Consider the following 17,428-nt stretch of genomic DNA (forward strand, 5'->3'; position numbering starts at 1 on the left):
GCCTATATTATATTTATGCCAGAGATGAGCCAGAGGATATTCACGTAGTAATGACTCAGCCTAATTTATATAAATGAAAATTCACAAATACCATGGTATTTAATCCTATAATAGAATTTTTAAAGCTTAAAAACTGTTAACTGTATTCTTATAAGAAACACACTAGTTGAATTTGAATTGTTTTATTCACTCTCCAAAAGTCAAAACTGAGGATCTACCATACTCTTATATAAAAGGCAAAACAGAGTCTGGCTTAAAAATTTATGGCAACTATACGTGCCACTCATGAAACTGGATACAATTTAGTTATTTGAAGGATATACAGCTGAGATGTGAAGGTTGCAATTAATCAACATTTCAGAGACGTCAAGAAAACAATATCTTCACTTTAAATACCATGCTCCTCCTAATAATCTATAGAATTATTTATAATCCTAAAAAGACCTCATTTTAGGAGATATTAAAATTTATTTATTATATAAATTATATTTCATACTATATTATGTCTTTCTCCTATGGGTCAAAACTCTTCATAGATAATATCACAAATCTTTCTTTTTTTTAAAGATTTTATTTTTAAGTAATCTCTACACCCAACATGGGGCTCAAACTCACAACCCCAAAATCAACAGTCACATGCTCCATTGACTGAGCCAGCCAGGCACCCCACAAATCTTTTAATATATCCTTTTATTTGTAGTCCTGAACTGGGCTGTAAGTCAATACCTCACTGATGCTTCTTTTAGAGGTAATGTCTGCACACTTTGGTTGGCATCACAATTAATTCATTTTACTACTGTCACTTTTCTAGAGCATGGCCATAGCTTGATATCTTGCCATCTTTTTAACATTTTATCTTATTTCTGAAATGCAGGTGAAACTGGTAAAGATTCCTAAAATGAAAGTAAATGCTTATATCTCAGAAAGTAAAGAAGTGAACAGCTCAACATAATATGCCTTTATAAAACTGAATTCCTTTGAGATTTTAGGCAATCACACACTTGCAACTAAGAAACACTGACTACCCAAACTGTTCAATTTAATTCTATTTTTACATAGCTCTGGAAGAGAATAATTCTGCCCTTGAGAAACTTTTAATCTGACTTAAAGAAAAAAAGGAAACGGATAATTATTCAATCTAATTTTTAAATAAACAAGAGGAGATCAAGTGTGAGGTGGGCTCAAATAAACATTTTTAATACAATGATTATCTTCTCAATGGATATCATAAGAAAGCCACATTCTTAAATACCTTAAAGTATTATTCCAACACAAAACAACTTTTTGAAGAAGATAAATTTCCCTTAATGAAACAGAAATCAGAGAGTTCAGGTTCATGTATACAATCTCAAACTAGCTGGGAATTCAGTATCAACCTAGGAAGAACAGTCCCATCATAGAGGAAATGATGTGCAAATTCAAAGCAGACACCAAGTTGCAGTAATTTGAGATGTTAGGATGGTAGCTGGGATATAATCCATGTTATCTTCACATATAATCCATGGAGTCTTCACTATTTATAAAATTAGTCAGATATATAATTACTCCTTATCTGTGAGATTTCCCTCTTTATATATAGAGAGAAAATTATATATTACATTTACATGTCACTATAACAGTGTAATTAATATCCAGTTATATTAGATATATATAAAGAGTAAAATTTCAAAATTAAGGATATTACATATCTGACTTTTTTTCAGATAATAAAGAATGGACAGTAGTCAATATCCAGTTATATTATATATAGACAGAAAATTATTTATTACATTTATATGTTGCATTACATATAAAGAGAAGCTCACACATCATACATGGTCTCCTGAACTCTATATACCTACTTCCTAAAACCCTTATTAAAATTCTTAAAACCGGGGCGCCTGGGTAGCACAGCGGTTAAGCATCTGCCTTTGGCTCAGGGCGTGATCCCGGCGTTATAGGATCGAGCCCCACATCAGGCCCTTCCGCTGTGAGCCTGCTTCTTCCTCTCCCACTCCCCCTGCTTGTGTTCCCTCTCTCGCTGGCTGTCTCTATCTCTGTCGAATAAATAAAATTAAAAAAAATCTTTAAAAAAAAAATTCTTAAAACCAAAAGCTGCTTAACTACTTTAGGCTTAGTTTTGCACATCTGCTCCCGAGTACCTCTCAGATGTAGTAAAAATAACTGCTGGGATCATCAGTAGAATTCAAGTTCCAAGAAAGCCTCTCTCCATTTAACTACTACTATTACTACTACTACTACTACTACTACTACTACTACTACTACTACACACACACACACAGCAAAATAGTATAAGAAATAAGCTAGACTGGGTGTATAAACAGGTTGTCTGCCTGGCTGAACAATCATGTTCCCAATCCCCAGCATCCTGCTCAAGACATGGTAGGCACACCACAAACACCCACTGAATGAAAGATTTTTACTTAAAACTGAAAAAAATTTAGATTATCAGACTGAAATGTGTATTCTATAAATATTTCCTCACACATCAGTTAACTCATTTTGTTAAAATAAAATATGTTTAAAGTAATAATTATACTTATTTTTCTTGGGTTTTAATTATTAATTTTTGACCCCAAAGTAAGGTAAATTTTCTAAACTATAATTCAGATGACTAACAAAAAAGTAACATTTTCTAAATTCAGACGACTAATGCAAACCTTTCCTTAGCACTAGCAAAGGTTCATTTATTATAAGACTGAGAAAATCTTAAGCTATACTCTAAAATCTACAACTAAAATAATAAAATATAACTTTTAAAAATATTCTCAAACACAAAAGAAAAGTTATCTAGTCTTAAACAAGCTGTTTTACTAACTCAGTATTTAAAACATTCACTCTCAAAAATATTGTCTAAGTTTGGAAGCTATTTCAAACTAGCATTTTTTTCAAAACACATTATATATCTACTGACGTCCTAAAAAATACCTGAGCTCACATGTATCCTACATGAAAAAAGAATAACAAGTTTGTCTCAACTACACTGAGACTACACAATTCTTAATTAAAAATTATATCCGTAGGCTATCCAGAAATACTTTCAGTGGTAAACTCAGAATAAAGAAAAGGAAAAAAAAAAAAAAGCATAGTCATTTAAGAAACAATGAGCTAGGACTTTTAAAATCTACTCTTTAAATATTTTTACAACTTAATTTTCAAATATACTTGGGTTTCCAAAAGATAGGATTCAACTGCTCACTGGGATTTTAGACTTGTAGCTACATGGGACAATCGTAATCCATCTTTCTCTCTTTCTCTCAGCTCAAAGTCGCTAAGAGACTGTTTGACCTGCCACATTCTACTAATTACCAAGTCTTGCTGATTTTACATTTTAAATATTACCTAAATTTATGTTAAGAGTGTAAGCCCTGAAGCCAGAGTAGTTAGATTCACATTGTAGCTCAACAACTTTCTACTTTACTTTGGGAAAATTGTTGTGTTTCATTTTGCTCATCCACAAAATAGGAAAAATGCCTATCTCAGAGCTGTGTTTTGAGAATTAAATGACATGCTACCATAAAGCACTTGGCAGAGTGCCTGGCACATAGTAAGTGCTCTATAAACTTTAGCTCTCCTATCAACACCAAATCCTAGGTCACTTATCAGGGCAGGAGTATTGCAGTCAACTAACTGGCCACCCTGTCTCTAGGCTTGCTGCCTTTAAATCCATTCTCCATTCTATAATCAACGATCTAATAGAAATGTGACCGTGGGATATACCCTGTCATTCCTATGCAGCCCGTTCCTGGCATGTCACACACAAGATCTGCAAATACTGCTTCCTCCTTTCTAGCAGCAAGATTCTTCTTGTCTTTCTCAAAGTCTGTTACCAGGCCAGAAACATAAGAAGCAAGATAAGAAAAGGTAATACTGTAATTTTAAAATAAATTCTCAGATAATTGAGTTTTCTTCTTCCTGTTCTATAAAAATATTTTCTATCACTGTAGTTAACACAACCTAAGACAGCAAAGCAGGAGAAAATGGGAAACACACACAATAAAAAGCTGAACTAACAAAGACATTCTGTATTCAATGGCAAACAATAGGTATGAAGTAACTATGTAAAAATCATCGAACAGGTAATGGCTAGGGTATTGTTTTACAATGCACTAACTAAAGTTTCAGAACTACATTCAAAGGATGGAACAATATGCCTCCAAATACACTGTCTGAAATATAAAATCTATGTGAATCTCTTACATATCCTTCAAACTGAACTCAAGAATTACCTCTCCAAACTTCCCTGCCACAGTTAATCACGCCTTCCTCTTTAATTCTGTATCTTTTATCACACCACACCACACCACACAGTAACCATTAACATATTTTTCTAACCTCCCAGAATATGACTTTTGTGAAAACAGGGTGACTGGCATCTTTACACACCTATCATGTAGCAAACTGTATGGCACAAAATAATTTCTAATAAATGCTTGCATGATAGATCATATTTCATGAAATACTATTGTGTGATAAAAATGTGTTCCTATATCTTTCCATACTTTAATGTTTCTGAAATAAAAATGTCTAATAATTAATCAATCTATTTAATATGGTAATGTTTCTTTCTCTTTTCTCTTGGAAAGCTATTATTAAATTGGTGATACCTCACATAATAAATGGTGTCAGAGAATCCGGGAAATACAGTATTGATGAACAACTGCTAACATTAACAATAAAATTATATCAACAATAATTTTTCTTACTGACGTGGCCAATTCTTGTTTTTCTATGGTAATACAGGACAGCAATGACTTATTCCCTAATTATGGAGAGGGATACATAAATGTTTCGAATATATTTATCAAATATTTAAGAATTTTTATATTTCGGAATTATCACATTCTTTTTCTTAATCTAATATCAAAATCAGCCTGATCTCTGAATATGTACTGTTAGCATAAAGATTCTAATATCTCAGTCAAAAGCACAGAGCTATGAGAACATTAAACTGAAAAGTGTCATCTTTGATATTCTTGTAATATTCTGTAACTTATATCAACCTATTTTTCATATACTCACTACCTGACTTTATTTTAAATGATGGCAAGATATACTGCTTCCTTAACCATGTTTCCCTTTGCCAAATTCCACAGTTCTGCTTATGGGGGACAAATTATTATATCTATAAGATTTAACTACTTTTCTACTTTCCAAGACTGTTCTTTCATCTAACACACATTTCACCCTAAACATCTTTGCCCTGACAATGTTTAAACTCCTTTAATTATTAATGATCAGTCTATTCCCAATGTCTTTTTCTTATATAATTAGGCTTTCTCATTTCCTATACACTAACTGCCTACATTTTAAAAATATATTCTTATTTTCATTAAATGACTCCAGCAGGGTATTTTTCTCACTAAAAACCTAGTATAACACATTATATTAAAAATGATTATTTTAATTGTAATCAATGTGATAACATGGGGGCAAAAACTTTGATAGGAGATAGAGGTAATTACCCTGAAGACTTACCAATTGATGTCAGTCTAAATCTGCAAAGGTTGGACCTGATCAGATTGCTTACTAGACTGAACTTAGGTAAATCTGCATGATGAACATGAGATACTGCATAGTCAAACATGCATTACTTACATCAGAACTTACATCCTGGACTCGTAAGAACAAAAAAAGTTTACAATATTGAAAAGATTATGGGATATTATCTAAAATGCTGAGCCTCTTAGTGTTTTTGTTTTTCTATAAATAGATCTATACTTTCTGACACAAAGAACTGGCAAAATCCTTTAGGAAAATACCAGCTTCTGATACTGAATCAAAATGGTTCTATTATTTAATTCCAAAAATAAATATCATAAAAATTTACATATTTATATTAAAAGAATATGCTTTTATCAAAAAGAAAAATTGGCTTTGACTCTAAACCACATCATCAGCTGTAAAGTTAGTTTAGTTTCTCTAAAAGCTACAAACTATACCCACATGTATAATTAATTAAAAGGAAAAATTATATTCTCACATGGAAGGGGAAAGAAGGGAGTTTATGAAAGCTGTTAATTCCCCCAAAATCTGCTCTTACTTACCAAATTTTGAAACACTTCTGGAATTATAAATAAAAATGGTAACAGTTACACTTTTATAGTATTTGTAGAATACTAAATATATTATATTCAAATCTAAATTAACATTTAAACATACTTTAAGCTTATCAAACTAGCCATTTAATACTTATATTTAAAAATTAACATTTCTTTAATTGTAAAGCTAACACCGATGTCATCTACCTGATATGAAAAAACTGTCCAAAGTGTAATAAATATAATTTAAATTTAGGTTTCTGAAAGTTAATCACCTAACAAAAGCCAGTTGTAATTTATGGTATTTCTATGGTTTTGGTTAATTCATTTTAGTTAACACATTTTTATATTTGCATTTCCATGGAAACTGTAAGAGTTAATAACATGTACTGCAGAATGTATCTGTATAACTGAATTGACATTAAACCTATTTAATCTAGAACATTTCTAAAAACTTCACTGAGCTGCCATAATTTTTGTCAGCATATGTAGTACTGAATGACCATCAAAATACCTGAATTGAAACTATTCCAGTCTAGCAGTTTGTAAGATCTTGTGTTACCCATAATTCCGACAAAGGCTGAGTTCAAAACAGCAAATTAGTAGATCAGTTTTGGTGCAGAATAGTAGGAAAAAAACAAAAAAACTACAAACAAGAACACAATTGACAATACCACTTGACAGGAACTGGAAAGACACAGACAGCAGAGTTAATAAGAAGTAGAAATAGAGAAGAAGGAGCATGCTATCATAATCTAACATTAACTGAAGTCTAGTTATTTAAGATAATGACCTTGATTTTTAAAACCACCCCATTCTTTTCCTTGTTGCTTAATATTTAACAAAGGAGAAAATTCTGAAAGAACTAACTCCAAAATAATAATCCATAGTTAGCAGGTGGCAGTGGTTTTAAAATAAGATTTTATTCCTTCTACACTCAGTATAAAATGAAAATTTCCCATATTCACTAGACAAAAAATAGCTGCAAGATTCATTTGAGAGTGCAAATACAGCACTTTTAACAGCACATGCATCTCAATCCATCTTAAGTTTCTCTCAGCAGAGTAACTCAGTGTCATAAAATTAATACATCATCATCATAGTAGATGCTAATCTAGAGGGCTTTTTTAACATTCAGCTTTTTTCAACAAATTAAATCTTTTTCATAAATAATTATTTATGAAACATTAAGAACATCAATAAAATGTTCTTAAGAAAATCTTCCTTTTTTAATGCATAATACATATATAAAACCCAAAGAATGTGATTTTTATATCAAAATAATGTAATATTGAAACCATTAGAATATATAGTTGATTTGTATTTAACTGAAGATAAAACAAAATTAAAATATAACTTATGTATCATTAAAAGCATTTATATTCATACGCCCATCATCTTTTGGGAAATAAGTACATTAGTAACTGAGAATTCCTACATGTGAATTAAAAAAAAAATTCTGAAAGAGGAGGAAAGAATGAGAATGGATAAGCTGATAGTTACAATATACAAAATGTATTCTGTAAAAAAAGATTCCTGTAGTCTTCCCTGGGCCTGGATTCTTACATTTCTCACACTCCTAGAACAAACTGGCAAGTATGATAAACCCTAAAAAAGAGTTTTTTGTAAAAAGTAATGGGATTTTAAATACAGCTCTCTACTTAAAACTTATTTAAGTAACCCTTGTTTGATCTCCCAGACTCTATAGCTTACTCAGAGTACGTGGAAGCAACAATAAAATCAAAATGTTTTCAGTAAACAGAAAACATCACCAACAGTTAAATATATTCCTAAAACCATTTTGGGGGCTTATCAGTGAGCACCATCTATCAAAATATTTGAGTCAATGGTCCAAAGAAACGCAGGTAACAAGACTTGGGTCACGCAGTTGACGTCAGGTATATTAACTCAGTATTTCCTTGCACTTTCCAAATAATTCAATGCAGAGTCTCCAATGTCTCAATACATTAAACTGGCATCAGTCTAAATACGCCTTTAATTACTACAGAATATACAAATACTACATGAAGAAAAGATCTTAAATTGAGCAGAAAAAATAAGGAACAGCAGAAAAAAAAAAAATAAACCAGAGAAGAAAAATAGAAGACTAATGCTTAAAAGATCTATTTGTTCAGCTTTAAGAGTTAAATAATCCTAGCTACTATTTCTCTTCTGAAATCTCATTCAAGCTCTGGGAAAAATTCCATTCTGCTTCTCTGGAATTATTAACTGAAAAGACATCAAACCACAAGGCACAGATTAAATTTTTTTTAACTTAAAAGAATGGTAATGTTCTGTATCCTCCAAATCACTATCTGTAATGTTTTACATAAAATAATTGCAAAGCATTTTACTCTTTTTGTAGTTGTCAGTACAGCCTCAAGGTTATTGGAAGTGACAATTTAAAACTGTCAAAAATATGTATGTGTCGATGCCAAATAAGAATACTAACATAACTGCAGTTTTTTTAATATATCATCAAAATAGTAAGTGACTTGAGCAAATCACTGGGAATCCAGTCAATGAGAGATGCAAGAACACACTCCATATGAAAAGTTTCTACCACACTTACCATGCTTATTTTGGATTTAGAAAAACCATCAAGGCATTCCTAACCCAAGGGCCCGAAATTGAGATTGATTTGATGCCTTTTTTCTTTTATGATCATGTCCCTTGTTTTTAAGAAGTGAGCTACTATTCTTACTTGTTCACTTATGTAGAACAAATAGCTTCAGAAAAGAAACCAAGAATGCACAGACAGCACTATTTTTTTAAATTCTTAGACACTGCACAATGTTCATGATTACATTTCAAAGGAATACTTCTTTTAGGAATAAGGAAATTACTAAGATAATCTACAAAGAGTTACTGCTAGTGAAAAGAATTAACATCTTAAGATAATGGCCACAAATGGTCAAATTACAAAATTTGTTATCTGCCTGGGTCAAAGAAAAGAACTGACTGAATAGTTACCTAAGAATTCCTTCAAAGTGATGCCTTGGCCAAAAAAATGAATCAAGATTTGTTTCTTTTATATAAAAAGCTAACCATAATATACTTCTACTTATCTGATTATTTTTAATTAGGATTACGGCAAATACTTAGAGCAATGTACCATTATACTTTCTTTTTCATTTCTCTTTTCGGCTAGATTTAATTTTTTTAATTATAAAAATCAGTTCTAATAACCACAGTTTAAGTAAATGAAACACTGAAAACAAACTTCTAAAGAACATACCAGGATTGTGAATACGATCCAAAAGCTTCACAGAGCGCGCACTAACAACACCCCCAACATGCACAAGAAATCCAGGAGGAAATGCCGTCAAGGTAAAAAATGGAAATTCCTAGTAGAAAGAAAGGGGAGAAATATAACTGACCACGTGTAAAGTACAAAAAATTTGCTTGTTAAAAAGCCTGATCCCCACAGATTATATCCATACTATGAGATATGAATCCTATCCCTTAACAAAAGGCTACCAGTTCTACATTACACGTGCTTGGTAATTAAATGTTTTCTTAGCTGTTTAGAGTTCCTAATCCATTTTCCCACATATATCATGCTACACAGAATCCAAACACTCTTTTTATCAATTCTCAATGAGAAAAAAAGGTTCTCAGAGTTTCGATTTAAGATATTTGAACACTTTTCCTTCCTCTCAATCTCCTACTCTGAGGCAAATTCACAGTGAGATGTGGGGATTCCCTTGCCCTTCTACTCTGAGTCTACTTCTCAGTGGGGCAGAATTCTCCTCACATACACACACCCAATTCCAGGCTACTGGTAAAGACTCTGAAGGCCTGGTGTAAGAGATCTACAAGAACGTGGGACTGAGGGAGGAACGAGAGAATGAGCAGTGTGGGTTAAGAGATTCAGGGAAAAGCGAAGGGCAAATACCAAGCTGAAGTGGGTAGAGAATCACTGTGTAAGATTATCTACTCTATCAACACCAGGGCAGCTGGAGAAAATTTAAAGTACATAAATGTATGTTAAGGAAAAGGGAGAAGAATGTAAATGACAGCAAGGGAGGAAATAAAATTCCGCAAGTTCTTCCAAGTTTCATTCTCTCCTTCTCTGTCAAGAGCATCAATCTCATCAATTTGGAGGTAAGAGAGAAATGGGAAAACAGAGAAAGGAAATTCACTGAAATAGCCCCCAGGAAGAAAGGGGAGCTCCTGTGGCTCTCCAAATATAGAGGCCTCTCACATTACATAAAGTTATGTGCAAGCAAGAAAAATTTAATATCTACCTCATCTGGCTGTAAGATTAATGTAGCTCACTTAACCAGAAGTCACTTACCAGTAGCCTCAGCTATTCAGAACATAACTGAGAGCTGGAAAATAAGCAAAACAGAGCTCTCAACAGTCAAAAGAACTGTTACACTTCCAAGTACTAAAATTTATGTACTTGATTCATAAAAAATCCCTACAGATCATATCCATACTATGCCATACAGCAACTATAAATATATAATTTTAGGAACATATTTTAAAGTCTAGCAGTATCTTTTTTTCTGGACCATAGCAGTTTAAATGCAGCAAATAAAAGCTGAGAGATAAAGACATACAGAATACTACTAGAAGCAGGCACATTAAAAGCAGCAAGATTACTGACTGGCTGCTCAAAGCATGGAGAATACAAACTCACCAAAGCATAATTCACAAAGCATAGCAACTTGGAGTCATTTAGCACAAAGGCAAACAGTACTGCACACTTCAATAACCCATGAAGATACAGAATAAAATATATAGAGAATTTAGAAATAAATTCAGTTAGACTTTAAAAGTAATATTTAAATTAACAAGGGTAAGAAAAACCTAGGCTACATTAAAAAAAAAAAAAAAAAAGTAAAAACCAATCCGTGGAAATGGATAGGTTTGGCCCAGCTGATAGGCAAAAGGAAAAAAGGGAGAGGATAGGAGGGGAATTTCACTTACAGGTATTATAAAATGTTTAATCAAAATGCCTCCTTAGTTCCACCTGAATTTTTTAAATGTAAGTTTTAAATGAGAAATAGACCAATATTTCTAAGACCTAAGTTAGGTCTTTATGATTTTTTTTTTCAATTTTAAGTACACGGTTTTTAAATTTCCTCAAAATACTGAAGCATAGTAGAAAAAAGCACTTCACATTAAATCTTTATACTTAAACATTTTAAATATTCTGGACAAGAGATACTGAAAATTTTTATAAGCTAAGTGGAAAGCTGTACTCCCTTCTGAAACTGAAAAATAAGTTAGGTAAATTCACATATTGGAAAACATCTGCATATAAGAATCTAGGTAGGTATAAAAATTAACCTAAATGATTTCTCTACTTGAGATTCTGACTCTTCTCCCCAAATTCCAGAAGACGGGATAAAGGGACAAGAGGGAAAGCATCATACTAGAGTTAGTCGTCATAAGCAAAAAAATAGGGGAACAGCTGCCCAAAGAGGTAGATGACCACTCTGCCAACTTAAACTCTGTCCTACATGTCCAATCAGCCACCTACTTTAACACACAAAATTTAACCTGGAGTACATAAAAATGGCATGGTTATTCAACCAAAACTATATCCTCAGAGAACTCTCTCAGAAAAACTGGCTGATTCCTACTGCTAAATACCTCTCATCTCCACACTCATCACGAGTGACTGTTAAATACCTCTCGTTTCCACCCCCATCACAGGGTGACTACTATGAAGTTCTTACAGAGTGCCAGACCTCCACAAAGTATCTTAAAACGATGCTAATTTATAATCTTTCCCATACCCTAACGTGAGAGTCAAGAGGGCCTAGACTCTATGTGAGCAACAAACCTTATCAACTGGCTTCTTGAAATTTCTGATTAAAATGGTGAGGCAAGGAGTTGCTTTTAATCTCTAGTCTATCATTATACCTGATGAATTTATAGGTTCTCTTCCATTGAAAAGAACAGCTTCCTTAAGATCAGCCAAGCCCAACCTGTTTCCAATGCCTAGATGAGAATTTCAGGGACCACAGAAGACATTTTCTCTGGAAAGTCCTAATATTCAAAGTGCCTTGCCTTGTGGTACAACTAGATAAGAATTTGTTGACGTTTTGACTATAAGCCAAGTGCATGCAGCATATATCTATTTAACACCATGTGTCCAAAGATGGGCTAGTTGGAAAATCTGGGGGCACAACGGGAGTAATTTTTTAATATTTAAATGGAATTTTTCTTAGAATACATTTAAATAGTTTATTTTTTCAATCAAATATTCTTTTTGCTATCCCAAGAAACAAGAGTCAACTTTCTAGATAAAAAAACTCCGTGCCATATTCCTAATATGATTTATTATATAATTTTACCCCACTATTAAAAGCATCATAATTATCAAAAGAGTTGGCTTTATACTAATGTTTCCAAAGTGTGGTCCTCACTAACAGGTATTTCACATGGAAGACTCCACCGTAAAATTTATTTGGGAAATACTAGGTTAAACCAAGTCAACTAGGTTTCTTTATTGAAGAAAAATATACATCCCAGCATCTGAAAAGTTTCTTACAAGTGAAATAAGAATCATCTTGAAAAATAAATCTATTTGCTTTACATCAATACTTCAAGGTGGAACCTAAATCTAATCAAATTTTTATCTCTACATCTTATCTCCTAATCATCTGACACCTATCACCAAAATCATGCCAACCTATTTTTCACTGATTTTGTGAAAGAAAAAAAATAACACTTTTATTTTTGAGAACTGCTACTTGAAAAACCCATTAAATAAAAGATGCTGGACAAAGGTTCTCTTTTCCTCAAAAAATAAATAAATAAATAAATAAATAAATAAATAAATAAAGCCCTACAATTTATGAAGGGTGACAAGGGGTAGAAATGATTATTTTAAAAATGAATATAAAAATGCTACTAAGTATATCATATGTTCACCTTGATCTAGTATTCAACTTGGCAGAGTTAATGCACATCTGAACACATATGGGGAGAATTCTTCATACTTCTGTACAAATTTTTTCCCAAAGCAAAGACATAATGGCAACCACAGGTGAATGGGAAAGCTAAAGATGATGCTTGTTCTATTTACTGTGCGCCCAGGATAGAGAGGTAGTCTCATCAACTCAAGTAACTACTGCAGGGTTAGGTAACATAAATATATCGCCAACTCAGATTTTACAAGGTTGCAAATGAAAACTATAGTTCTCCCATATCTTTACTATTAATTCCATAAAGATTATCTAGTAATGTATACCCAATGTGATAATGTGTCCAAAACTTTAAGAATGTTTAAAAGTGTATTTGAAAACATAAATTTTATCCAACTAAATCTAAAACAATTTTTATTGATTAGTATTTTTCTTCTTTTAAAGCTAGATGTTTTCAAAAGTTCTTAATACAGGTAATAAAGGCACAGGCACAAGAAACAGGCAAAAATCTCATATCTCATATCAGTTTTTCTGTTTCTGTGAATTCCAGAATGATAATTACAAGGAAATACTCCTAGTGTAAGGAACTCTGTAGAGAATGTAAAACTGGGAGTGGGAAGGAGGTAAGAGAATTCTGGCCTAAAAAATGGTAAGTGAACAGGCATACCTTCACACTGACCCTTTTCTCTGTGTTTTCAGTGTCTTTCTGTATTTGGTTTTAATAAATGGTCCCAATGTTTAAGTGGGCTTTTGCATGACAGTAGCTGTTATGCCTGGCAAGGTGTGAAAGTAGCTCAAGAGCAACTGCTGTCTGACAAGGGATAAAGCAAACAACTGTGTGCCCCAGAGTCTCATCACTCAGCTTAGCTCAGTTCAGCTCTGCTCCCCCCAACCTTGTCTAAAAGGCGAATGGTGCATACAAATACTTTCTGCACAGGAAAGAAAGTGTAAAAAAAGTAAACTGATTGTTTGTAGTAACAGAATCTGAAAACACTATTCTCAAAAGCTAACCTCCAGAGAAGAAATACCATTTTTTTATAGAATGCATTCTTTTATAGGGATTTACTATGTTTCATCTTTTTTTTTATGCTAGTATAAAATGGAACATGTATAAGAAAAATTCTGTAAATGCTTATAAACTTCCAAATCAGACACAATGAAAACTATGGAGCTGTGACTTAAAATAACTGACATAACATATAAATACTCATGCACTGTATTAGTTAAGTAGGAAAAAAATGAGTCTCATAGTGCTAATAAATTTTTTAAAATTGCATTATGAAAAGAAATAAAGCTGGCAACATTTGTTAAAGCTTAAATAAAACTTAAATGATCAAGATTAAAACTAGAACAGCTACTAATACAAGAAAAACGCTCTCACACATGTTCAGAAACATACCCGCCTTCTACAGAACCTATGAGGCGATCCTCCCTTAGCAATGAAGTTTATACAAAAAAAAAAAATAAAAAGAGAAAAATCATCCAAAAATTTTGACTATTTAATATTTTCCCATTTAACATAGTTAACTAAACATTAAACTTATAATAATTAAAAGAGATGTATTAACAGACCAAATAACCACATTGCTTATGTTAATCTGTAGAAATACTGAATCTGTGCATTTCTAGCCCCTAAGAGATTGGCCACCATAAAAATAATCTCAGCATATAAATATATTAATATACTAAAGAGTTATCTTTTTTTTTTTTTTTTTTTTAATGTAGGCTCCACATCCAGCATGGAGCCCAACACAGGCCTGATCTCACAACCCTGTGTAAGACCTGAGCTGAGATCAAGAATCTGGTGCTTAACCAACTGAGCCACCCAGGCACCCCAAGAATTATCTTTAATACAGTACAACTAAAATATTTTTTTCTGGAAAAAGTCTACTATTTCCATCTATATGTTTTAATTTTAAGGTAAAATGAGAAATGATTTTATCATTCCATGGATATTTCCAAATAGACTATTTCTAATAAAAGACTAGAGGATAAAACAAAAAAGTTATAGAATTATTCCAAATTAAAATTATTCATACACAAATTTCTCTGATACCTTAAATAAATTTTGGACTTTGAAATTACATTACAGATACATGATCAAAACTAGTTTATGGAAATAAGTTATAAATACATGGAAGCATAATAAAATCATATTAACAGTATAAGAATAAAGAATGTTGAGTGTCTCTTACCCTTTGTTCCAGTGCTGACTGAGTCTGTTGTCTTAAAAGAGCTTTAAATGGCCCCCCTTCTTTTCCAGCACTACCACTTCCCATTCCTACAGAACATCAGTACATAAATAACAACCAAAAAACAACTATAGAAACAGAAAGTTTAACTGCATTCATCTTCATAAATATCATGAGTCAAAATCTCTTAAAATGATCCAAACATTTAAAGTACTTGACATGCAATTAAGCACACATTTTACTCTATTTTATTCACAAAGTTTTCTTTAGAAGCAAGATGTAAAAACTGTACTGATTACAGCGAGTTTTAGACTCAATCTGTTCTAAAACTTATTTTTTAAAAAACTATGTTAATGTAATGAATTTTTCTATAATATTCAATTTTTAAAAGTTGAGTCTTCTAATACAAAATAACCAAGAAAATACCAATTACAATTGACCCTTGAACAACATGGGTTTGAACTGCACAGGTCCATTTATACATGAATTTTATTCAATAAATATAGTACAGTACTGTAAATGTACTTTCTCTTCCTTATGATTTTCTTAGTAACATTTTCTTTCCTCTTCCTTACTTCATTGTAAGAATACAGTACATAATACATGTAACAAAATATGTGTTAACTGACTATGTTATCAGTAAGGTTTGTGGTCAAGCGTAGGCTATTAATAGTTAAGCTTTTGGGGAATCAGAAGTTACATGCGTATTTTCAACTTGTGCAGGGGCCTGTTGCTCAAGGGTCAACTGTACTTACTATGCTAACAATTTAAGAAAACTAGAAGAAATCAAGAAACATCAAATGTTTGTTTAAAAGTAACTATAGAGAGGAGAAGCACTTTTAACCGTGCTTACTTAAAATATTCCAAAATTCTCTAAAGAGCATGAATTTTAAGCAATTTTGAAATGTAGTCAAATCTATTTTCTGATAACTTCCCATTCCTAAATATAACATTCATGACAAAACACTATTAACATTCATAGTTTTCAATACTCATTTGCAAAAAATCAACATAAAATATTTTTAAAAACTAAAAATCACAGACATATAATAGACACATCACAAATGTACATAGTTATGGATGAAAAGAATTCTATTTCCCAAGCTCTTAGATGTATTTTTTAAAGGCTTAATTTTTAATTTCTTTCCCTACTTTATTTTATTCTTTTGATAGTACCAATAGACCAATTACAATCAAAGAATTATAGAAAGCAGGGGACAGGTGAGAAGCCAGTGCTCTACAGACTAGAGTTAACAGTTCAATCCCACCCTTTCAAAACTGAAGATACATACAGTCAGATTTACTGCAATGACTTAAAAAAGGAACTAATTTACTTTTACATTTTTAGCTGTTCTTGGATAAGGAAACAAAGGTTAGCATGTGTATAGTCCCATTCCGTTCTTTAAAAATAAAAAAGGAACATATTTTTCTTGTAGTAACCTAAATATGATTTTTAGAGACTATACAATACTAAACATAGAAATGAAACTAAGATCTTTATATGAAGCATATTGAAAGCCGTAAAGTAAAATGTAATTTTGTAGAGGTAAATAAAACATCAGAAAATACAGCAGAATAATTTGAAAATTAATATAATGGACAGAAAAAAAATGGATAAAGAAAGAATACCACCAAAATGAGACTTAAACTGATTCAAACGGAATAATTTACTAATGTAACCATATGGCTTAGCAACATGATGGTGCAGGTCCGAAGTGAATGGAATTGGTGTGAAGGGAAAGAAAGTAAAGCATCTAAAACAGAAACTCTAGTAATGAGAACCCAATAATCATTGGAAATATGCAGAATCTATGTCCTCAGACATATAATTTTTTAATAAATAAAATAATTTCAGAATATTCATAATTATCCATCGAATAATCCTCAATCATGTCCTCACAATCATCGTAATCATTTAATTCTGTCCACCAATAAGAAAAATAAGAAGTACGCCCTGTGTAAGACACCCAATACTTCTTTATAGTATGAAATAATTACTTGTTTTCAAAGGTGATTTAAAATAAAGGGATTAAAAAGCTGACATAATGTGATCCTACCAGAAGCAGCCAGGAACAGCTCTTCACTGAAAGAAACACTTTTCCTCAGAACTGGGCTGACAGGGCTAGAATGATGAGGGGGAAGGCTAGATTCCGAGAGGAGGAGACAGGACTTTTTAAGATGAAGGGAACCACAAGAGAGAGAGGGGGAGCTGGGACACAGGTAAATCCTAGGCCCCTGTGAGTAAGGTGCTGTGGAGGAAAGTAGCAGAGAAAAGATGCAGATTCAGAAGATGACCAGAAAATGCAGA

General features: G+C 32.2%; 1 protein-coding gene across 18 annotated transcripts in view; it reads right to left on the minus strand.

The window, feature by feature from the left end:
* The window catches only part of C2CD5 (C2 calcium dependent domain containing 5), a 94,002-nt gene that overhangs the window by 43,448 nt on the left and 33,126 nt on the right, over window positions 1-17,428 (minus strand). For 7 of the 18 annotated variants that reach the window (XM_087855687.1, XM_045811913.2, XM_045811908.2 and 4 more), the window contains exons 9-12: window positions 17,178-17,369; window positions 15,124-15,209; window positions 14,328-14,360; window positions 9,280-9,388 (exon numbers count right to left, since the gene is read on the minus strand). In XM_087855687.1, coding sequence (XP_087711813.1) covers window positions 9,280-9,388; window positions 14,328-14,360; window positions 15,124-15,209; window positions 17,178-17,369 — 420 coding nt within the window. The remainder of the gene's footprint in view (window positions 1-9,279; window positions 9,389-14,327; window positions 14,361-15,123; window positions 15,210-17,177; window positions 17,370-17,428) is intronic. The other 11 variants (XM_045811919.2, XM_045811918.2, XM_045811917.2 and 8 more) reach the window with 3 other exon arrangements.

Source organism: Ursus americanus, chromosome 25 (assembly GCF_024610735.1).
Source record: "Ursus americanus isolate L20-20 chromosome 25, mUrsAme1.1.p, whole genome shotgun sequence".
Taxonomy (NCBI): Eukaryota; Metazoa; Chordata; class Mammalia; order Carnivora; family Ursidae; genus Ursus; species Ursus americanus.